The sequence below is a fragment of the Artemia sp. Qi Xiang Cuo genome, chromosome 3 (genome assembly GCF_049724085.1).
Source record: "Artemia sp. Qi Xiang Cuo chromosome 3, ASM4972408v1, whole genome shotgun sequence".
Taxonomy (NCBI): domain Eukaryota; kingdom Metazoa; phylum Arthropoda; class Branchiopoda; order Anostraca; family Artemiidae; genus Artemia; species Artemia sp. Qi Xiang Cuo.
Window position 1 is genome coordinate 84,787,011 of NC_142796.1, and position 24,810 is coordinate 84,811,820.

Here is a 24,810-nt window from a genome sequence, read left to right on the forward strand (position 1 = left end):
CTCTTCTCCCTTCATTCGGAGACAACCCCCTTTTTTGTCCCAAGATGGATGGCCAGAAAGCACAATTGTTGGAACTTTGTAATCCTTCATCTTTAAACTTGAACTAGGTATGTTAACCTTTCCTTCACTATAGCCCTGGAAAGTGGGATCAAACCATATTTCTTGCAAAGGTTACTGTTTAATATATAGGCCGTCCTAGCCCAGTGATTACCTCGCTAGACTTGAAATACTTTGTCGGTGAGGACAGAGGTTTGAGTCCTGGTGTCAGTGCTTTTGTTTTGTTTAGAAGGGGAATAAGCGGTGTGACTCTATAAGCTCAGAAAGAGTCAACCCAGCACTAAATGTGTACCTGGAGCAATAAAAGGCGAAAGCACGGGAAGGGTCGAATGATTTGCCCCCAATCACACATTGTACTCCTGGCTGAAGGTTGAGAATCAGGATATCAGTATCTGCACTAACCAGACCCAATGATCGGCATACGAAAGTTTTTTTAATGTTTAATATACGGTCAATAAAACGAGGATTCAACATTATCTTTAGACAATTAGCCTGGATGAATTTTAACAATTCCTCGTTAACCTATCCAAGTGCTCACGTTTCAGAACAAAGCCTGATCATTGTCGTTGTCATAGCTTCCAGTATTCTAGTCATTTTTTGTAGGCCTATCTTCGTTTCCTTCCAAAAAACTTCAAACGTGAAAAAACCTGTGGCTTGGCTGTTCTTTCTCTTTTTATTTTCACTGCTGTTCTATTCTTTCCATTCCTTATTCAATCCACCGTGTTAATTAATGATACAAACCATTTAGAAGATACATTATTAACGTTCTTAGAATGACGTAGATAATTTCGGAGACCACACTGCCTTTCCATGACAATAAAATAAAAGTTCAAAATAGGGATAAAATCCTTTTTAATAGACAGTGTATGGAAAATTCACAAAAAATACCAGATATTTCGGTCACATATACAGTGACCGTCATCAGTAGTAAAATTAAACTCTATAGCAGTTTTACTACTGATGACGGTCACTGTATATGTGACCTAAATATCTGGTATTTTTTGTGAATTTTCTATACATTGTCTATTAAAAAGGATTTAATCCCTATTTTGAACTTTTATTTTTATCGTTCTTAGAATATATTAGGCTTTATGCTTCTGGTGAAAAAAAATTCTAAAAAAGTGGGAAAAATAAAGGAAAAGACTTACCATAAACATGGCGTTTTATTACGTCCTGTGTAAAGAATGATCATGGAAATTTCACGACGGCCTATTTTATTCTCTTCGTGTTCCAGTTTTCTACGACTAGTTTTTAATTTAAAAAACCACTTTAGGATGCTATTATAGGCGTGACAGCATATGCCTATATTCCAGTTTTCATATACAACACAACTTGTCTTAAATCAAGTTTAGAAATTTAATACGGTCGTGCCTTGACCAGAAAGTCATCAGCACAGACAAGCAAACCGACGTCGCAAGGCAGGGATGTGCTTAACTGGGGGGGGGGGAATCAGGGCCTAACCTTCCCCCTCGATGTCCTTTGTTTCCTTAAGTTCATTAACTTTTTTATTCAAATAATTAAATAGTTTTTTATTAAATTGGTCCTGCTTCACCCCCCCCCCCACAAAAAAAAAACACTGTGCACGGAAATGACCTAGTGCATAAATGATTTTGGTCCTTACTTCTGACTGTCTGAAAAAAAAAACTAGTTAAGTCATGATATTGCAAAAAAAAACTGAGTTATTATTCGGCGCAAAAATGAACTAAGCCCTCGTTCAATGCAAAACACCGTCCTGTGCTAACTTTGTGTAAAGTCAAGTTAATTCGAAACTACATTATTTCTCCCCATTATCAACTCTACTAGCAGAAAGGTGAACAAGAAAAGGCTTTTCTGAATTGAAAACATGGAAGAACTTTCAATTTTTTTGTTGGTACCAAGAAGATGGGCTATTGGATTTCCCTTTTTTCAATTTGGTTTATTCGAAAACCAAAGCGGGTCGATTACCCCTTCAATAACTTTCCAACTCCGCTGCAATACTATTTTTGAGCAGAGAGGTTGTACCTTGTTTGGAGTTTGATTGACCAAGAATTTTCAATATATGTGATTAGAAGACCAGGGTGCCTTCCAGCTTTTCCATAGCACTCTTCCCCAGTTCAAACTTCTTAGTATAAAAATAGGCGTGTGACACTTTGTTTAAAGTGTAATAATCCTTATGTTCTCAAAGTATAACATTGGAGGTAAGAATAAGTATACGGTACCTTCAACCCTATCGTAGCTGCCAGTTTTTCCACAGAAACGTAGATAGGTTTATTTTGCTACAATTAAGTTAAAATTTATTAGGCAAGTACCTTGAGGCAATAACACTTTAGAATTCGAACTTTTCAGGATAAGCTCATTTTTGAATTTTTTTTTTCAAGAGAATGCTTGAATCCATATAAACTTTATGAGTCAAAAATCTTCAGCATCAAATTTTAAATTACAGAATTATCAAGACTATGAGCTTCAAATTTTGTTAATGCTCCTTAGCGTCACTGGGAGTATATACCATTCGAGCGCTGATGCGCCAGTGGGTGTATCAGGTGGCGACGCCAGAAAACAGCAGAATTTTGTTCTTCTATCTTAATAGTTAAGGAAGTGTGTGAAAAAAAAGGCCTAACCCGGAACAAATTGCAATAGAAATGATTCTTTGACTACCCGACTCAGAAAAATGTACTGATTCCGAATATGCAAAGTTTGCTCATCTACCTGTTTCACAAATACGTTTTTCTGGGGTTGAGGTAAATAACGAGGAAGAGAAATATGTCTTTTGCAGAAATGCGTAGAACCACGAAAAACAATATGCATTTAGGGGTAATAAAGTACGCTGAATCTGAAAATGATCTCTAAGTGCAAGGATAAACAACGGTTCTCAATATTTAAAGAGGAAGTATGCGGGAGGAGGGTGAGTTTTCTCATCTAGTGTTAAACCAAGCTGAATCTGAAACAAACAGGTCTTAAAATGTAGAATGACAACTACCACCCATTTTGATTGTTTAATTAACAATTAAATAATTCTCAACTTTTTCAGTTATATAATATACAAATGTGATAAAAAAACGAAATATCAATATTCATAGATCTTGGTTATCTTCGAGATCATTAAATCCGAGAAACTCAGTTGTAACACAGTTCGCACAACTTGTTCCCTTGCCAGCTCGACAGGTTCAGGTACATTTCATGCCATTTCTTTTGCAAGTGCATCGCATATTTGAGCAGTCGGTTTTGCAGTTACAGCGAAAAACTGCAAGGAGAGAGTTGGGGGCAGCGGGGAGTTAACCAAAAATAGGGGGATATAATCCATTCTGAATTACCCAACCGAACTAGCCAGGGTCGAGATTACATCCCAGGGTTTTCCATGATTCAACTGGCAAATGAATTCGAAATGAGTGGAAGCTGCTAGCATCACTGTTGGGAGGGAGAACTTTAGACTTAACATACGAAGCATATGCGGTAAATTTCTCGATGAATTCGAGTTGATACAACTGATTGAGGGTTGAAATTGAGCCTGGACACTTACATAAAAGCATCATTGCTTTCTCCCCAGCTGCTGAGATGTCGTACTTGGTGGATAGTGGGTCCATAAAAACTTTAGCAGATTCATAAAAATCATTGTTTCTATCAGAAGCTGTAGTCCCACTGACCTCCCAACGCCATAGACACGAAAAGTTGAATCACGCACAAGGAAGGCGTGGACATACAGGATTTTGCTGCATATGCGAGATCCAAGTTTGTGTTTCGTTGCATTTATATCCCAAATTCTATTCTTTGAGATTTCAGCTCGAGGTTCAGAGTAAATTAGATCACTTGGCTATTTGTCTGTGCGTGATAACAGAGGAGTATAAGCAGATCTGTGTCGTCTCCAACCAGGACAGTAGGCATAAGATAAGCAGATCCAACTGCGGTTAGAACAATGAGAAGATCAGCGTCTCTTTCTGCTTGGTATACCTGACACCCAGCTTTGGTCAGGTACTCGCTGGTCATGGCTATGATTGCTTGCTTATTCTTGAAGTTGCTTAGGAACCCTTCTTTCTTTGTAGAACAGACCATATTCCTGCTAAAATTGATCTGCTGGCACGATCGTTTCCCTTTCCGTCTCAAATGGGTGATGTCTTTGATTGAAGGTGCTTGGTCGTATCCGTCGAAAACCACCGACGTCCTTTGCGCCCCGTATTTCCGTGCAACGTCGTCAACGTACTTCTGGCAGATACTGTCATAAGTTGAGTTTTTTTTCCCACGGAATTCGCTGAAGCAGTACCCCACCATCCAGAACTATATGCTTGTCACTGAAATCTTTGACGAAGTCTTCAGTTTTCGGATGCTGCTCTGCAACTAGACGCCACATCGCATCGGTGAGGGCAGGCTTATCGGCTGTTCGTGGAAGTCCGTTTGCTTCAAAAAGTGACGGAGGCGGTGAACACAATTCATTCTTAAAGTATGACTCCAAATCATCTTCGCTATTTCCAGCAATTGTCACCAGCCGCTGAAACATCAATGCTGGATCAACGGTAACTGACTGTCCGTCAACAACTTGTGCAGCTTTATTAGTAAGCGTTAAGGCCACAGACTTTTTTCTTAAATGTGTACGTGTTGACGTTTTCCCTTGTCATTCTATCCATGATTTCTTGTCCGACGGATCTAACTGTGTCGACGTTGACTTTTTCATCAGCCGTAACTCCAGAGGTAATGTTTCGCAAGCTCGGGTCTTCTGTGAGAGGGGTATTCTCAGCAAGAAATTAAAGGATCATGGTAATATCATGGTTTTTGTTTTCAATTCTGTACTCTCGAACTTCTTTTTTCTGTTGGGTCGTCTTGTATTGAACCCTAGCAAAAGTTTGTATCAACGAATTAATTGCACTACAAGTTGGTGCTGAGAGTAACCAAGCCTCTGAAACTCACTCATACCACTTCCCCTTGTAATACCACCGTTAATTTTCAACGAGCGCATGAGGACCTGCTCAATGACCATATCTGACGACAGGCCCGCCCAACAATTTTCGGATCTGCGGATAAAATGGCTCCCGTTCTGAAAATTGTCAAACACGTTGGGATTGGTAGTTTCCAGCTATTTCATATTTTGCAGTTACACCCTGGCATACTTCGCATATAGGAAGTGGTTGAACTTCACCGTCAGCTAAACAACTCTCACTGACTGAACGCAACTTTGACCTGTTATCCATTAATCGACTGGCCAGCTAAGGCAAAACACGATGGAACAGGTTTTATCACTGTAATGATAGATTTAGAATCGCCCGAAGGATTTTTACATTCTGGGATTGTTAGGTCCCGTCAGTCGCAAAAGGGTTATGAAACTGATGGAATATTTAGATGAAAGTTCTGATTTTACATTCAAATAAAGGTGATTTTCATAATCACGATGATCTAGTACCCTATTTTAGACATTAATTTCGTTGTTGTACACCTTCATATGAAAACATGAATTTAACATATTCAAAATTAACCTGAACCTTAAAATCATAATTATTAGTAGTTTGATCAATGTACATCGTACAGCCTAAAAGACGAATCAAAGTTTCATTTTTACTTTAAAAGAAAGGTAATATTAATGCTCACAGTGATCTAGTACCCTATTCTAGACATCAATTCGGTTGTTGTACGCCTATATATGGAAAACACGAATTTCCCCTCCTCAAAATCAACCTCAACCTAAAAAAAACATATTTGTGAAACAGCTAGATGAGAAAACTTTGCATATTTGGAATCGGCGCATTTTTCTGAATCGGGTAGTGAAAGAATCATTTCTATTGCAATTTGTTCCCGGTCAAACCGTTCCCTTCCTGGACTATAAGGGCTGGCTGATTTCGGGAACTGATTTTCAAATCAGTGCCGATTTTAAAAGAAATCGGCGTCTATTTGAGCTTGAGAAATTTTCTAGTTTTCGGCACCGATTTACAAAATCAGCGCCGATTTTCATCATGATCATCACAAAAAATAGGGATACAAATAAATAGTCAGCCAGAAATGTCTGTGGGGAAAGACCCCGTTACTGAGCTGAGCACTAAGCTAAGATCAATCATGCAACTATTTATAAACTCCAGTTGACTATTTGTGTCCATGATTTTTTTGTTTTGAAAATCTCGCGCAATAAATTTTTGTTTCAATAAATTTTTCTTACCGCTATTGTTTGTCCACTGATGCTGAAATCGGTTCCCGAAATCAGCTACGTGTGCCGAGCCCTTTGTAGGCTAGTAAATTACAGTGCATGTAGAAAGGGCCAGATACACCTCAATGCAAAACAAAAACATTTTGAAGATTAGTTGAATCAATATTAGGATGCCTGAAACTTGGCCAACATGACTTGTTTTCTCATAGTAGCTTGAACTTAGCCTACAGTGCGTGCAGATAGGGGGCAACACTTGGCGTTTTTTCAAGCTCCCTAATTATTTTTTTTGTCAGGAAATGAGATTAGATACTTATTACTACCCTAAATTTACCAATTATATTAGCTAAATTAACTATTATCATTGTTACAGTGATAAAATACCAAGTGTCGCCAAACACTAGATGGCAGTGATAGTTTTTTCTGTACTCTTCAACCAAAGCGACAGAAAACATTGTAGCATTAATTTGTGGCATCCGAAATAAATTTCTGGTTTATTCATTCTCGGTTATTCGGTATCGGCTAGCAGCCTAATATGCATGCATGCCAGGTGTTGTGATCACAGGACGAAAAGAATACGTTGAAAATAGGCAGTATCGATTTGTGAAACCTTGCAATATGCCAAACATCGTTTGTGCATCTGTTTCAAATACCATATAAACACCCAACTTCAAATATCAGAGCCTAGCGAACCACATTTATGATGAAAATAAGGAAACAAATCTGGTTGCACTAATTTGTGGGAAAGTGGGTCAAGTTTGACCCTGGGTCTCCGAAAAGATTATTCAGGTGAAGCTTTCAAGAAATGAATTTGAGAAACCAACAAATGGGAAAAGGAGTTTTCCAAAGAAAAGTAGGGAACCTCGAACTATTCTTTTTCTGTATTTAATCCGTCATCTCTGTCCTATATTGAATGAATGTTTGAATACACAAGATATTCTTGATATTAAAGAAATATGCAACCAGAATACAGAGTTGCACAAACATTAGCCAAATATACAACCAGAATCCAGCGCTGCACAAACAGTAGCCAAATATGTAACCAGAATCCAGCGTTTCACAAACAGTAACCAAATATGCAACCGAAAATCAGCGCTGCACAAACAGTGGCCATAACAAAATCAAGTGCATACAAACTACAAACAGGGCTGTAACCAGACTAGGGACCACGACAATTTGCATACCTTGAATGTAGGTAGCATTTGTTTTCAAATATTTTTTCCATTTACTGTTTTTTACTGAAAATGGTCATTATAACATCAACAAAAAAGAATTAGAATCATCACATAAACAAATCAGACAAGACAAATTTATTTTATTTACTAATAATTACAAAATAAATTATATATACACACAACCGCCCGTGGAAGGCTCGAAAAGCCTGATGATGGACGGCAACAATCCTCTAGTTCGCAACCAGTAACAAAGATCATTTACAAAAAACTTAAAAAAAGATAAAATAAAAGGTACAAAAACCCTTTTTTTTTACAAATAAAAGGTACAAAAAAGTACAAAAGGTACAATAATACCAAAATTAATTGCCCTCTCCCAATAAATGTTTCTTAAACTTTACTATAAATAACCCAATGTGCTCAGCCTCCCGAGTGCCAGCTGGGATATCACTCCAAATAGCCGGAGCTAAATACCTAATTCCAAAACCTGCACGTGTGGTGTCTCTCGGTACTCAACAACAAAATTATCCGCCTCCCTAATCGCATACCTGTGGAGCAAACGATTTACGCGAAAAAAATACGTAAAAACTATAGGACATAGATTATTCAAACAGCAATAAGCAAAAACATCAGGTTGATAATCGCGAATCTGACCAATATTAAGCACTCGTAATTTCTTAAAACACGATGCAGTATCGTTCACACTTCCTACATAATTACCAAGAATACATACTGTTTTATTTTTAAGAATCTGCACTCTTTTAAAATTTGCATGCAAATTACTAGACCAAAGAACACAACCATAAGAAATATAAGATACAACAATAGTATGGTACAGTAACAGAAGAACTGATAATGGAAGAACATGCTGTAATCGGCGCAAAATTCCCAGACCTCTAGTAACTTCAGCTGCAACAAGATCACAATGGGGCTGCAAGACAAATTACAATCAAGCTGGAAACCCAAATAACGTATTTCATGCACCTGTGACAAAACCCTACCATTAAAATATACATCTCCATCAACACTTGGCTGCTTACCAACTCTTCTAAATATTATAAAATTAGCTTTTTAACATTCACTGACAAAAGACTCAAACTTTTAAATACAAATAAGACTTTAAAACCCTATTTACTTTCAACAACAAATCATCAACAGATCGACTAGACACAGTTAGAGCAGTATCATCCGGAAAAGTTGTAATAAAACTTTCAGGTAAGTAGAAACGCATTGAATCAACATACACAAGGTATAGGAGTAGTCCTAAGACAGCCCCTTGAGGTTCGCCACACTTCACTTGAAAAGGAGAGGAAAAAACATCATTTAATACAACTTGAAGAGTTCTACCACTCAAAAAACTATCAAACCACTTCAGATAGTTACCACGAACTCCAAGGGATTGTAGACGTTTGAGTAGAATTTAAAAATCCATTGTATCAAACACTTTTCTAAAATCAATAAAAATAGTCAAAGGAATTTTATCACGTTCAAAGCATTTAGTCACAATATCACAGAAGGAATGCAAGGCGTCCGACGTTGAGTGACCTTTCCTAAAGCCGGACTGGGCTTCACTTAGCATCCCCGTTTTCATAAGGTAATCATAAAGCCTTTTATGCACAACCTTTTGAAATAATTTTGAAAAAAGGGGTAGGAAAAATATGGGTCTATAATTTTCAATATCTAGCTTAGAACCACCTTTGTGAAAAGGGATGACTTCGGCCCTTTTAAGTGCATCAGGGAATTCGCCAGTTTGGAGAGAAAGGTTGAATATGTGGACGAGGCATGGTAGTAAAGAAAACATCACTGATTTATAAGTCTTGAGATTAATTCCATCTGTCTCTGCTAAATTCGATTTGATTATTTTAACAACCTTCAGAATTTCGTCTTCAGTACACGGCTGAAATTCAAAATCACTTCCAGTTCCTCTATCATCCACAAATTCATAGTCGAGCAAATCATAATTAGAATTCACCAGCCCTTCCGCCTGTACATTTTGGCCAATACTTGAAAAAACTCAGCAAGTCTATTAGCAATAATCGTTTCATCATTAACAGTTTCTCCTTGAATCAGTAGCGAATTGGGTAGAGCTTCTTTCTTCTTTCCCAATAGATCATTAATAACCTTCCAAGTTCCTTTAGTATTATCCTTATTTAAACTCAATTGATTCACAAAGTATTCTTTTTAGCTTTTCTTCTCATCGAGTACATCGATTTCTTAAACCTGACACTTCAAGAATTTCCGTAGTTATCCAGGGCTTATTCTTATGGGGTTTCAAACATTTCAATGGGCAAGTCTTACCATATATTGGTTGTACGATCCCCATCATGCGATCAAATGCACCAGAAGCGTCATCTTTCATATCTAAAATTTTACTAAAATCAATGCTGGTCAACTCTTCACCAAACCTTTTTAAATTCTCTTTTTTTAACAGCCGAGTCTTCACTTTTTTTGATTTCACTCCATTCAATCAAAGCAGATCAAAGTTGAAATCACCCATACAAATAAAATCTAGACCTGTTCGAGACGCCGCACGTGCAAGCTTATGAAACCCACGCTTAAATTCTTCAAAGCTAGCGCTCGGTGGCCTATGCACAACAATAATCAAAAGCTTCCTGCTTCCCAAATCTAATTCCAGACTAAAACTTTCAAACTTATCCTCTAACCAAATATAATATCATTTGTTACTTGGTAAGACAACGACTTTGAAATCAAACACGCAATTCCCCCTCTACGAAGTGATGTCCGGTTTTTAGTCTCTAAATTATAATCTGGAAAAGGATAGAACGAGAAAGAATGTTCCTGACTTAAAAAAAGTTTCACATATACCAATAAAACTAATTTTTCCTTGAGAATCGGAGAGAAATTGCAGCACATTCTCATAACAAGTTGTAAGGTGGCAATTCTAGGCACATAATGCAACGAATCAGCTTCGCCGGGGTTAAACTGCGGACTTTGAACATAAGCACTATTTCTAAACTAACACGGTTCAAGATCTGTTGCTATTGGTGGCGACAAAACCTCTTCTATTCGAAAAATTCAGCTCATTAAATAGTACAGTATAGACGCAGTAAGAGTAAATAAATACACGAACAAAACAAATCCCTCTTAATGAAAAGAAAAAAAAAGTAATACAAAAAAAAAATGCAAGACTGAGAATCAATAATTTTTGAGAATAATAATAAAAATGACAAAAATAGCGAAAAATACACTAACCAAACAAATTTCTATAAATGAAAAGAAAAAAAATAAGAAAAGAAAATGCAGGATTGAGAACCGACAGCTTTTGAGAATAATAATGAAAATAACAAAAATAGCGAAAAGTAGTGAGAAAAAGGGCGAAAAAAAACAATACAAGAGAAAAAAAATGACGAAAAACAACACAAATACTATTTCAAATGCATTCACCAAGGGATCTTATTTTCCGTACTGACGGTTCACCTGCCAACTTCCCTAGCATGTTGCCGCGGTCAGTCCGTACATGTTTGACACCGAACCGATCCTTGCGGCATTTAAAAAATCACGACGTCGCTTTGAAAGGGATTCCGACACAAAGACGCCAGAGCCAGTCAATTTAGACTTCGGTGAGAATATTTTTCGAGCAACTTCCTTGCTAGCAAATCGCACTAGTGCTGGGGCAACTTTGTCACTAGCAGTATGAGGCCCTTTTATTCTAAACCGGAAAACACTTGATAATTCACCAGAAGACATACCAGTAACACCTATCTGTGTTGATAGGACACTGAGCAAAGTCGTTTTAAGGTCAACTTCTGGCTTTTGTTTAAGAACATTAGAAACAAGACTGTGCCAGATTTTTTCTTGATTCATATCGTCAAGCTTGACTTCGATTTTTTCATTTTTATTCTTTAGATTAAGGATTTGCATTCTACACATTTTCAGCTCTCGTTCAATACGGTCTAAGACGGTATTGAACAGTGACACATAATTGTAAAACTCATTAATTATAGTCTCAACAGTCTTTAACACCAGATTGCGCTCTCACACCACACTGCAGAAGCCTGACGAGATATATCTGAAACAATAGATTCTCTAGTTTCCTCTAACTCATGTTCTGTTGTGGAAACTCGTGCAAATAAAGCAGACTGTGAACTGGGTAATGCAGCAGGTTCATTGGATACTTTTAGTGCAGAAAATGCTTTTGAAATCGACCTGTATGCGAGTTTAACATTCTTGGCAGTTTTAGTAGAAGCATCTTGAACATTGTTTTCATAGGATACAATATTACTGTCAGAAACAATTTGCTTGTTATGATCCCCATAGCAGAAGATCAAATAGTTTTAATAGTCTATTTGCTTTCCATCATTTTTCGTAATTTTAAGAATTCGTACAGGCCACAGTGGAGAGCCAATAAATTTTGCCAGTGCTAAATCGAATTGATTGTATGAAGGCATGACTAACGTGAGCAGGAGATAAAAGAAAGAAAAATAACAAAGGAGACTTATCTTAAAGGGGACAGGCTCACGGATGACGTTGGCAATCACCGCTCTTGCAGGGTGGCCCAGTGGACCATGAAGGCCTGCAACGTTTTTCACCACCGTTTTCTTACGTCCAAAACAGCTTAGCATCCATTAATTAACAAAACAAACAAACACAGTCTTTTTCGCACAGTTTCACAGTAAATCCTTTGTTTACTTGGCACGAAGCCACAAACAGGTAGATCGGTATTCGTGCGAGTGACGTAGTTAATGCAATTCCATCTTTACAGTTTCATAATAGTTTATCCTTGTAACTTGAAAAAATTATCCGATTAATTTAGCTTATGTTCACGCTTCATGAACAAGGTAATATCCAAAAAAAAAGGTTAATTTCTGTTCGTCCGACTGAATGAAAGCTAATTGAATACTCTGATAGAAACCAAAATTAACGAAAAGAACTAATGAAGGTGGACTGATTATTTAATTTATCATAACATTCATTCCTAGAAGTTTCAACAATTTTGAATTTAATAGTGTTATAAAATAAGAAAATACTTCTAAAATATAGCATAGATTATGCTCTAGTCTTTAGAAGGCTTAGGGAGTGTTAGCCTCACTCATGTTTGTGGTAATTTATGTTCATTTTACGTTTGACTTGATTATTTCTTATAAATTCTGCTCGTTTTGAGTCCCATTCATTTATTGATGGTCATTTGTGTTCAAATTTCGAATTCGAATTATTTGTGTTCGAAAATAATTCGTCAACGTTGAAAAGTTTTATTTTCAGGGAGCGAATTTTTTTGGAAAGTTTCTTTTTTAATTTCTGTAAGTTTTTAATTAATAAAGCTTTCTTTACTGACTAATAAAAAGTATGTTTGTGATGTTTCTGTTATAGTTGTACAATAGAACTTTGAATAGATGGGTTGGAGCATTTTTCAAATAAGTTGTTTGTAAATCTGCATAATTTTACCCCAACAACAATTTGCAGGGCTGAAGCCATAGTGGCTTCTATCATATTACAACCTCAAATCATAAGATCAGATTTTAATCCAGTTTTATGTTGGCCTCCATATGGAACTCCCTATCTATTGAAATTCGGCTATGTCATTCTTATGGGTAATTTCAAAGAGTTAACTCACCATCTCCTTTGCCTAGAATTAGTTCTCTCCAACCTTCTCTTTTTCTTTAGCAACTTTTCTTGTTGTTACTATTATTTAATGTAATTAGTGCATAATTTAATACTTAATTAGTGTTGTAATTTAATGTGTGTTATTATATATTATTAGTGCTACTATTTAATGTAATGTTTAGCATCCCACTCTCACAGGCCAAAGAGCCTTTGTGAAGGTTCTAAAGATCTGTAATTTTCTCTGTTTTCTTTAAATAGATTATGATCTAAATAAATGCAATTTAAGCTCATATATTAAAAAAAATCACTTGTTTTTCAAAAAAAGAAAATAGGAAGTCAAAAATCAATACAACCCGATTTGTTCCCGGTTGAGTAGAGAGTAGAATATTTTATTTAAAACATATTCATAAATAAATGTCACAAAACAGCGCACATGCCTGGTGGCATACTTTAGCGCTTAAAATATTGTAAACGAAAATACACAGCAATTTTCTAACTAAATTTTACAACAGCGAAAAAGAAAACCCTAATGAACAAAATACTTAACTTGTCATAAGATATTTCTTCACCAGTCTTAGAAAATGTCGATTGTTGCTGCACTCTCGAACTGATGCTGGAATTCAGTTCCAGATTTTTGGCCCAGTGTGACGGATGCTGAATCCCGCTCTCGATGGCGGGCGAATTTCGCACGAAAAGTCTGAACGATGCGTAGTAGGATAATTATGAAATTGGAAATTAGTCAGAAAAATACCACAGAATTTTACAGGTAAATTACTATATTGATAATCGTGACAAATACTAGAGATAGAAATTAAATGAAGTTGGTCCAAAGAAAAAATTCTTGAAGTCTCATATAGGTGTCTAACTAAAGATCCGTAATCAACATTAAAAGAATCCTTATTGCTTTATTCTGAAGTATTTGGAGAGATTTGAAAACAGACGAAAAGGTAGATGCCCAAACCGAAATGCAATAGAGAAAATATGGGTGGACGAAAGAATAATAAATAGATTTTAGAATAGTTTTAGGAAAGAAATGACGAAGACGAGTTAGCATGCCAATATTTAGGGAAGTTTTTAACGATAGTTTTTTTACATGTTTATGAAACGACAAATTTTCATCTAAAATAATCCCAAGATGTTTAAACAGATCTACCCGTTTTAATTCAAGACCATTTAAGAAAAAAGAGAAGCTATCTGACACTACTGATCCAGTTCACGAAAATAACATATATTGGCATTTTTTTTTTTCATTAAGAGCTAGTAAATTCCTTGAATACCAATCAGATACAGTTAGTAACATACTTTCGAGGTTCTGGAAAAGAACTGACAGGTCCCGGTGAGAAGCAAAAATTACTACACCATCAGCAAACATTATAATTTTACAAAGAGGCAACACTTCAGGCAAATCATTTATAAAAAGAAGAAATAGAATAGGCCCAAGGACAGAGCCCTGAGGTACTCCGTAATTAATCGGAAAAGTTTTGGAACGGAGATTACGAGATTTATCAATACAATCTAGTCGTCTCCCAGAAAGGTAGGATGCAAAAAATTTAACAGCTTCTGTTGAAACCCCATAAGACTTAAGTTTAGAAAGAAGCAACGAATGATTTACGGTGTCAAACGCCTTGGCGACATCAAGAAAAATCGCCAAAGCGTGTTGACCTTCATCTAGTGAATGATTAATATTTAGTAAAAGCTCATGAATTGCCAGTTCAGTTGACTTTCCTTTTATAAAACCATATTGAGACGTGTGTAAAATCTACTATCAAATAAATATTTTTGTAGTTGACTATTTGCAAGTTTTTCCAAAATTTTGTGTATCTCTAGTGCCTTGAATATCACAAAAAAAACTTCAGTTACATCACTTTATTTGTACAAATCGTAATATAAATTACAAATCCGTTAAGACAATGACAATATTAGAAACGCAATTTTCGCTTTATCAAAATAAAAATACTTTTTGTTAATTATTTACACACTGCTTCGTAAAAATAAGAATAAAAAACATCAATTAAACTAGGTTCTGACTGGAGTTGAGTTTGCTTCGGCAGCCGGATTTTACGTCGCTCGACGAACAAAACGTCTTCATTAGGCTCAAATTCGCTTCACTTCTGTTTCAAATTAGTTTTGAAGAACTCCATTATCCAGCCGGCAAAATTGGGTTTAAAATAAACAGGAGTTCCCTGTTGTAATAATGCTCTATTGACATTCTTTTTTTTTTAGAATAGTTACTCCAAGGCAATTTCTTTTTGAGAAAATTTCTAGGAAGATCTGAGATGTTTACAATAAAATCCTAAATAAAATTCAGATAGCAACGCTGCTTGGTCGTATGTATTTGAAAAAAGTGTAACAAAGAAGCACTCGCGAAGCTTCTTCATTGGCTGAAAGGAGATTCATAAGCGGCAACTTTTGTCAAGAATGAAAAGCTAACAAAAATTACAGCTTAAATGGTGCTTAAACAGCTTAACAACCAATACAGCTTAAAATTACAGCACAAAACTGTTCAAAATCAAGATCGTGGTTACAGTGGTAGGTGCAAATTAGTAAAATTCAAAATCGAAAGTCACTGAATCAATTACTTAGTTTTCAAAATTTTGATTTCAAATTAAATGGCTACGTTAATTTGACTACGTAGCAGAAAAAAAAAGTTTGATTACCACTTTTTTTTATCTGACCTCTATTTTTCTTTTTAGGTTGCGACTGTTTTAGCAGAACTGCAAATTCAAGAATTCAGTATTGACAATAACAATAAGAAGTGAAAATATGGAGCCCCAATAATTTTAATTTTGAGGTTCACAGCTCTGGTGACTCCACAGTCCCTCTAGACATCCATGATTAGCACCAGAAACTATTCAGTAATCATCGAAGGTTGCCTTCATCTTTTATTCTCAAATATTCACGTCTTTTATGAAATAATTCAAAGAGCCTTAAAAAAGAACAGAGATACAAGACTGGTTGATATTGATCCCCAAAGAAGAAACTAAGAAATTCAAAACCCAACTATTTCGTTGCTTTGATCCCCCCCCCCCCCAGAAAAGATGTTTTTGATCAGAGCCCATATGGAAATTTATAAACAAAAAACACGAAAAAAAAATATGACATACATGCAAAAATAAGGAATATACATGATTTCAAAGAAAAAGCAGCAAAAATACGACTTAATGAAGCATGCACAAAAAAAAATCAACAAACATGATTTCAGAAAGAGTTCACCTTTGACCAATATCCAATTGATTTGTACTTCAGAGAGTTTAAGTAAGTTTTAAATCTTAATCTGAAAAGCCATGTTAACATACTTGGTGCTTACAAGTTAATGAATATTTGACATCAGCGAAATTTTTACACTTGCGAAAAACTCGAATTTGACGCTTATAAAACTCATCTGAGTCTGACCCTAGTTTTATTCACTAGAAAAAATTCGACGATGCAGGTACATCACCCATCATATTTACTTGGTTGCCAAAATACCCCACCTCTCTTCGTTCTCTCAACATACAGTGCAAACAACATTTTATTGTTTTTATAATAATGGGGGCTTGCTTCAGGGGTTAAATCACAATTCATTTCAATATCCAGATTTGACTGACGATTATTGTTCTCTTCATATCTTAAGTAGGGTCGACACAGGTTGCAGCTATTCTCAAACTGAGATGTACTTGGGCGGCTATGACACTCACACATAATGACTCCACCTTGTGTCTTTTGACCATAGCAACCCTAAAATGAAAACCTAAAATGAGACATATGAAAACTGAATACATAGAAAGTGAAAACATAGAAATAGAACATGGAAGTCGAGACAGAAGTAGAAGAGGTGAAATCTGCTATTTAAAAATGATTAACCAAAAAATACTCATGAGCCAACAAAACGACAACATTTACAATAGGCCATGATGTCAGTTTTCAAGAGTTATTCATATGAGACATGAGCTCCCTTATTAGCAAATTGTCAGTCGAATATCAAAAGGTAGTATCTCCATTTTTTTGGTGAAACAATTTAGTCTACTCACCCGATTCTCTGTTCAAAAAGGCATAAGTCAGTCTCATAAAAAATTTTCTAGCTTGACCCGAAAAGTCACCTAGTGACCAAAATCAGACGTATCTAAATCGACCAATTGGACACGATTCAAAACATCGCATCTGGAGGTAGGTCTTTTTGAACGGTAAAAACCGTCCCATACATGGAAATGCGGCTTTTTGAACCGATATCACTTTGACTTTTTCTAGCTAAACCTCCTGGTTCAATCCCTAAAGATTGGCGTTTTGTATACATTTTGCTAGCAGCTTTGTACTCCTTCGTTCAAGTAGCATATTGGCCAGAAAAAGCATTCAATACTGACGTTCTTATATGTTAATATTTACCTATTTTAAACTCAAGATATGGAGCGACATTAAGTACGTAGTCACTAAGCCTACAGCGCTATCATGAATGAATATTGCTTTATCACGCTTTTGTATGCTGTTTTTTTTTTTTTTTTGCAAATGGTAAGGGACACTATTGAAAGTGATTTATGCCTGTATTTAAGGCCTTTGCTGCGAATTTATCTTAAAGTTAACGTTAGATGCCAAACATCGTAGTAGCTTAGCTGTTCTCAGAGGTATTACAGGCTGTTTGAACAGCACCGCACAGGCTGTTCAGATCAAACAGCTCTACTCAAACATCACAGGTTGTCCCGAGTTCTGTTGCAGACGAAATAGAAGCTCCAGCTTCTGCTTCTTCGAGTTCTGTTGAAGAAGACATAAAAGCTCCAACTACCGATTATACTTATCCTAAGACTCCTAGGAAAGCCAAAAGAGACAGTTGAACATGGGTTCGAAACAAGAATAAGCCACTTAAGACAGAATGAAAGCCCTATATGTCTTACAAGAAGGAAGGTGGTAGGTGGAAACTGACTGAGCATGAAGAAGCTAAACTGAAGCCAACACGTGCCTCGACTAAATGCCCGAAGAGCGCGAAGTTTTACAGTAGCAAATTTACAGAAGCAGAGACAAGAAATGCATAGTGGATTTTTGATGATGATCAGAAATAAATTACGTGGCCGGCCTTATCGCTGAGAGCAGCGCGAAAAGACATAGGAGCCAGCAAGACAATTCAAGAATAAGTCTAACTTTTGAGAACAGTTTGAAAGATCAGTCTGGTACAACTTTTCGCATTTGTAAGAAAACTTTTCTAGATACGTGTTTGCTCGAAGAGAGACAAGTCCACAACTGCATGAAAAAGGGATAGGCTGCGCATGACACCCAGAGATCCACATACCTTTTTCCGAGAGTTTGGGGAAGAAATGGTGCAAAGGAGAAGAACAGCAGCTCTGACAAATGGGTCCTTGGTGCATTCCTTGACAGCTTGTCGAAGCTGCTCAACCATTACTGCAGGGCAAATGCTTCAAAACTATATTTCGAACCCTGCTTTAAGTCAAAATCGGAAGTTTATGCATTCTATAAGAAAAGTTGCGTCAAAATGAAGCAGAAACCACCAAGTATAAGGCTGTTTGATGACACCTTTTTTCAGAAAATATCTTGATTTTTTCACCCACGAAGGATTGCTGATACTTCTGTTGCACACGAAAAAGGAAATGTTACCGACGAAGTATGGAAGGAATATGTTGCATTGAAAAAAAAGCACCTGATAAATTTTTTTGACAGGACTACAGCTAGCAATGTTATTGGTGTCTATACGCAAGAACAGCAGACTTTGTTACAGCTTCTGAAGAGCAATACTGGAATGATGTACTACTGGAGTAAACTCAACGTGCACAACTTTACATTCTATGATCTAGGGAAGCAAAGTGGCTATTGTTGTACCTGGGATGAAACTCAAGGTGAAATAACTAGCTCTGAGTCTACGAGTATCATTGTTGACTTCAAAGAACGAGAGATTCGGATTAGAAAGAGGGTTCTTATCTTTTGGTCCGATTGCTGTGGTTACCAGAATAGAAACTGCACTCTCTAACGCCCTGGCCATACCTACTGACAAATATAAAGTTACTATTATCTAAAAGTATCTGATTATGGGACACTCGCAGATGGAATGCGACTCCATGCACACTTGTGTAGAAAGGAAAATCAGGAAGGAGCAGCCGTACCTTCCATACGACTGCAAGGTCGTAAGAGTTTTCAAGGATAATAAGACTCTCAATTTCATTCAGTCCATGAGACCCAGAAGAAAAGCAGGCGATCCTGATACACGGAACCTAAGAGGCCTCCGTTATCATAGTGGAAACATCGAATACATCCTCAACTTCGACCGAGAATGGAGCCCTCTTCCTCAAAAAGTCAGAAGAGTGGAACCGCAAGCAGTTTCACGTGCATACAATGACAGACTGCAGGTAAATCCACAGAAGAATCACCTTCTTGAATTACGCCATATTATGCCTCTTGAGTCATGGTCTCACTATGAGCATATAGCTGGTGAAGAAACCGAGTAAATGTCCTTTTTTTATTATTGTTAAGCGTTTTATAAATGAAACAAAAGATTTTTGTATTTTTGTTTTTAATGATAATTCAAACAGTTCAAAATAATATATCTCCTTGTTTTCTAGATTCGCAAGGTGGCATCTCCTTTGCCAACTGTTCACACTGAATTTTTGTTTTTGACTGGGTCAGAATTAACAGAAAACATTTTTACATATCAATTCGTTTTTTGTTTTACGGTTATTAGAGGGGAAATGAAAAATTATGAAGTCTTTTTCGTCCCTCTGAATATTTACAATTATAGAGATATAACCTTTTGATACCAAACTAACAAAATACCAAATATAGTGGTAAAACGGGGCTGACTTGTTATCAGTTTGCCTGTCCGGTGGTCTCTTACCAGCTTATGGAGTCCCAACAAGAATAATGAAAGATTCTGCTTCCCTTCTTGATAATTTGTTTACGAATCTGGAACTAAAGTCTAGTGATGTGGTTATTGAAGATTTTTCAGACCCTTTGATGCTTGTGACCGACCTTCACTTGATTACAGAGTTTAATAGGCCAACTAAAAGATAAATGAGAATGACTGATAGAAACTCCTTAAGTAAACTTAAAGTATTGCTTTCTTCAAGTGATTTTTCTTCTTGTTTAGTCTTCGGACCTTGATTTTGCTGCTGAATTTTTTGTGAATCAGTTTAAACGTTGTTTCAATAATGCTTTCCCACTCCACCAAATATCAAGAAGAAATAGTATAAAGCCGATTAAGCCTTGGATATCTCCTGGACTGCTGGTATCAATAAAAAATAAGAATCTGTTATATAAGGCACTTAATGCCTCCATCTGAAGTTAAATTAGCTAAATTTCGCAGACACAAAAACTATTTAACAACAATTTTAAGATCAGCAAAAAGTCATTACTTCGCCGAAGCATTTGTTGAAGCAGAGGGGTTCCCCAAGAAGACATGGGAAATAATTAATAAGCGCTTAGGAAAGCATAAGACCCATGATCTTAATGATGAATTAAGAGCTGAAGATGGAACTAAGCTTGCTACAGGGAAAGTAGAAGTTGTCAATGCATTAAATATACACTTTGCAAAAATTGGCGAACAAAACCGCGTCAACTGTTGGAAACAACCTGGCCCGTCATCTGGATAATGAAACTGGAGAGGACTTTCAATCATATCTACCCCCGTCTCACAATTGCTCCATTTTTCTTACTCCTGTAACCCCAAATGAACTTTTACTTACAAAAACCCTTTTAAAGAATGGATCTTCAGAAGGGTTTGATTGGTCATCTACTAATCTGATTAAGTGCATAGCACCAAATATTGTAATACCGCTTTCCCATGTGTTCAACCTCTGTTTTAAAACCAGAAGACTTCCTTCTTGCTTAAAGTATGCAAGAATTATCTCTTTGTATAAAGAAGGAGATCCGAAGAACCCAACAAACTATCAGCCGATTTCAACCCTGTCCACATTTGGGAAGTTGCTTGAAAAGTGCCTACATAACCGTGTAGTCACCTTTTCAATAAAATTTAAATTTTATAGTCTGATACAATTTGGGCTCCCGAAGTATAACTCTACTGAGCATGCTATTGTGACAATGATTCAGCTTGTTCATGACGCCCTGGACAAACATGATATTCCTGCTACAATTTTTTTTGACATTAAAAAGGCATTTGATACGATTTCACATAAAATATTGCATACCAAACTTGATAAATGCGGTATAAGGGTCCCAGTTAACGACCTGGTACCTTTATATCTAAAAGAATGAAATCAGTTTGCACAAGGGGAGAATATCGTTTCCTCGTCAGTATCTGAATCTCAATGAGTTGGAGTCTCACAAGGCTCTATTTTGGGTCCACTCCTATTTCTTATCTATGTTAATGATATCAGTAATAGCATCAAAGACATTGGCCTTAACACATTATTCGCCAAAGACACGGCATGCATTTTCAGGAGCCCCGACTCTAGATCTTTGAAGTTTAGGTTGGAATCAGCACTGAAGAGGCTTATCTTATGGTTTTCGAGAAATAAATTGACTATTAATTGTACTAAGACAAAATTCATCATCTTCTCTCGTACTGGGAAAACAGCACCGGAAAGGCTAAAAACAGCACCACTTTCTGTAAAAACCTTATATGCCCCCAGGCCATACTTTGCAACCCTTACCCTGAGGGTTGTGGCGGGGGGGGGGGGGCGGGTGTCATCCTTAAAGACCTAATTTCTTTAACTCTAAACTACGTTTAAAAAATGGCTATCTCAAAATTTTGATTGGATGTGTTTGGGGAAACGGTGGACTTGAGAGGGGGATTAGTTGCCCTCCAAACACTTTCTACTATTGAAAAGGGCACTAGCCCTTTCAATCTCCAATCGAATGAGCCCTTTTTGAAGTTTCTACGACAATCCTTTCTATAAAAACGTTAATGTGCCCCAAGGGCACAATTTACAACCCTTGCCCTGAGGGGTGTGGGAAGGGGTTATCATCCTCAAAGACCTAATTTTAAAAACTTTCAACTGCATTGAACAAAATGAATATCTCAAAATTTTGATTGCATGTGTTTCGGAAATAGTGGGCGCGAGAGGTGGGTTAGTTGCCCTCCAATCATTTTTGAACACTGCAATGGAAACCAGACATTTCAATTCCCAATTAAATGAACCTTTTTAGAAGCTTCTATGATAAAGTTTTCTATAAAAGCCTCATGTTTCCTCAGGGCAAAATCTAAAACCCTTGTCCTGAGGGGGTTATCATCCTCAAAGACCTAATGTCCAAAACTTTCAACTGCGCTAAACAAAATGGACATCTCAAAATTTTGATTGCATGTGTTTGGGGAAATGGTGGGTGTGAGAGGGGGGTTAGTTGCCCTCCAATTACTTTCAACTATTAAAAATCACTTACAACTCATTCAATTTCTAATTGAATGAGCCCTTTTTGAAGTTTTTACGACAACGGTTTCTAAAAAAAAAAATTATATGCCCCCGGGGCATAACTTACAACCCTCGCTCCTAGGGCTGTGGGGGTTTGTCATTCTCCAAGTCCTAGTTTTCAGAACTTTCAACTGCGTTGTGCAAAATGGATATCGCAAAATATTGATTGCATAAGTTTTGGGAAATGACGGGCGTGTGAGGGGGGTTATTTCCCGTCCAATCACTTTCTACAATTAAAAGGGCACTAGCCCTTTGAATTTCCAATTGAATGAGCCCTTTTTTGAAGTTTCTACGACAACGCTTTCAATAAAAACCTTATATACCCAGGGCATAAATTACAACCCTTGCCCTAGGGACTGTGGGGGGGGGGAGTGTCCTCCTCAAAGACATAATTTCTAGATCTTTCAAATACGTTGAACAAAATGGCTATCTCAAAATTTTGATCTGATGTGTTTGGGGAAATAGTGGGCGTGGAAGGGATGTTAGTTGCCTTCAAATCACTTTCGACTATTAAAAGGGCACAAGTCACTCCAATTTTCCATCGAATGAGCCCTTTTTGAAGTTTCTACGACAACTCCTTCGATACGAAGTGCCCTGATCTAAAACCAAAAAAAGATAAACAATACATTGTGCCAGCATCGTTCTTTACTTAGGCAGCGCTATTGCGCTGCCTATGATAACAATAATTTAAAAACAAAAAACAAGATTCTGTGGAGCAAGGAATATTTTATGACTGATTGTGTGACTATTTGTTTAAGACTGATTTTTATTATTACATTTTTTTACGAATTGTCTTATTAAGACAAAAGTGGAATAATGTAAATCCAGTCTCTTTAATTGAGCAACTGTGTATTTATGTAGACACATTTTATTCTTGAAAACAGCTCCATATTTTTTTTTAATTGGCACAGAGGGATTTTCTGCCCTGAAGAAACAATCAAGATGGGTGACCAGTTTGAGAAAATTCGTTTAGAGCCTTAATTTTGGAAAAAAATTCCATGCGAGTGACTTTACATTTACTATTTCAAGAGCAAAAACTACGTCATTTTTTACCTGGAGTAGTCGTATCGTAAATAGTCTGATTTTTCACCCTAGAATGAAGAAGGGTTATTTTAGCGTCTGTAAAGATACACAATAAGAAGAAAATGAATTTGCGCCTGAATTTTTTTACCACCCCGGAATGGAATGAAGTTATTTTGCTGTCTGAATAATGAAATGGAAGGAGGAATCAAATTCGTGCCAGGAAAAAAAAAATACATGAGTCTTGAACAGTCTTGGAAAGTATAAACAAAATCAAATTGAATATTAGATATATAATGATATTAATTGTTGAAAGATCCATCAATTCAAGGTTTTTTTTTCACTGTAATTTTTATTTTCATTTTCAATGCTTTAAGAACTGGAAAAGAATAAATTTTTAATATACTAGTAATTCGTTTTCAGTGAAGCGTCAAGGACGCAGACGGCTTTAGGTTTCCACAGTTAAAGAAGGGGGCAGTATTCAAATTTTTTTTTTAGTGAAACCACACTTTTCTTGACCAATCTTGAAATAAACTAAAAAATTAAACTGAATTTTTGAAGAAAACTGATATTAATTGCTGAAAGCTAATAATTTAAATATTTTACTATAATTCTATTGACTGTTTTTCATACAAAGTATACAGGAAAACATTTTTAATGCTACTCATTTTAAGTAAAGCGACAATGACGCAGTAGGTTTTAGGCTTCTGAAGTGAGGCGATACTCAAACTCTTGTTTGCAGTTATTTTATTCGATTCAAACTTGATTTGCATATTCAATTTAAGTTTTACTCGTTTTCAGATTTGTTTATTCATTTTTCTGTTCGTTTTAAGTTTCATTTATACTTCAATAGCAAAATATTTTTTTTTGTTTTAAGCTTGATTTTTATATTCAATCTAAGCATTACTCGCTTTAAGATCTATTTATTCATTTATATTATTACTTGTTGCATGTTTTTTCCTTTGATTTTTTATTTAATTTCTGTTCGTTTTGGGTTTCATTTATTCTTTAATAGTAATTTCTGGTCGTCTTGAGTTTTAATTTTAACAGGCATTTGTATCTCCTGAGCTTAAGTTTAAAATGGCCTTTACTTTTCTTCGATAAACTTATTTTTCGATTGCATCATTGCAAATGACGATCACGTCGAATCGTAAACCAAATCCGTGGTTAGTAAAGAATCAACAGTGAGAACAACAAGTCCGAGGAAATACCTAAAAATGAATGATTCTTTGATGAATTAACAGGAAGGAGCAACAGGAACGACACCTCTTTGTAGGGAACGATGGATACAGGAGTCATATACATAATAGGGGGTGCAAATGGATCCCTCCCTAAATATGCTCATCCGACATTACAACCTCCTTCTTTGAAACCTAGGGGACTGCTACTACATCCCCCCTTGTAAATGCTGTGCTTAAACTTTCATTTCATTTCCACCCACTCTACTGCTGAGGTTGTAGCTGCAGGAAATCCAAGGCTGGAACTTCGAATTTAATACTTGAATTTATCATGTGATAAATTTTTTATTTGAAGTAAGAGTAAATTGTTAAATGATTGTCTG

General features: G+C 36.3%; 1 protein-coding gene across 2 annotated transcripts in view; it reads right to left on the reverse strand.

Annotated features, from left to right (window-relative positions):
* The window catches only part of LOC148954668 (uncharacterized), a 71,415-nt gene that overhangs the window by 14,043 nt on the left and 32,562 nt on the right, over positions 1 to 24,810 (reverse strand). Inside the window, exon 1 of one of the 2 annotated variants that reach the window (XM_089086692.1) lies at positions 1,206 to 1,269. The exons of the other annotated variant lie outside the window; for it this stretch is intronic. Within the exon in view, the coding sequence (XP_088942818.1) occupies positions 1,206 to 1,214 (9 nt within the window). The 5' untranslated portion in view covers positions 1,215 to 1,269. Of the gene's footprint in view, positions 1 to 1,205; positions 1,270 to 24,810 lie in introns of those variants that run through there. 2 annotated transcript variants of the gene reach the window in all.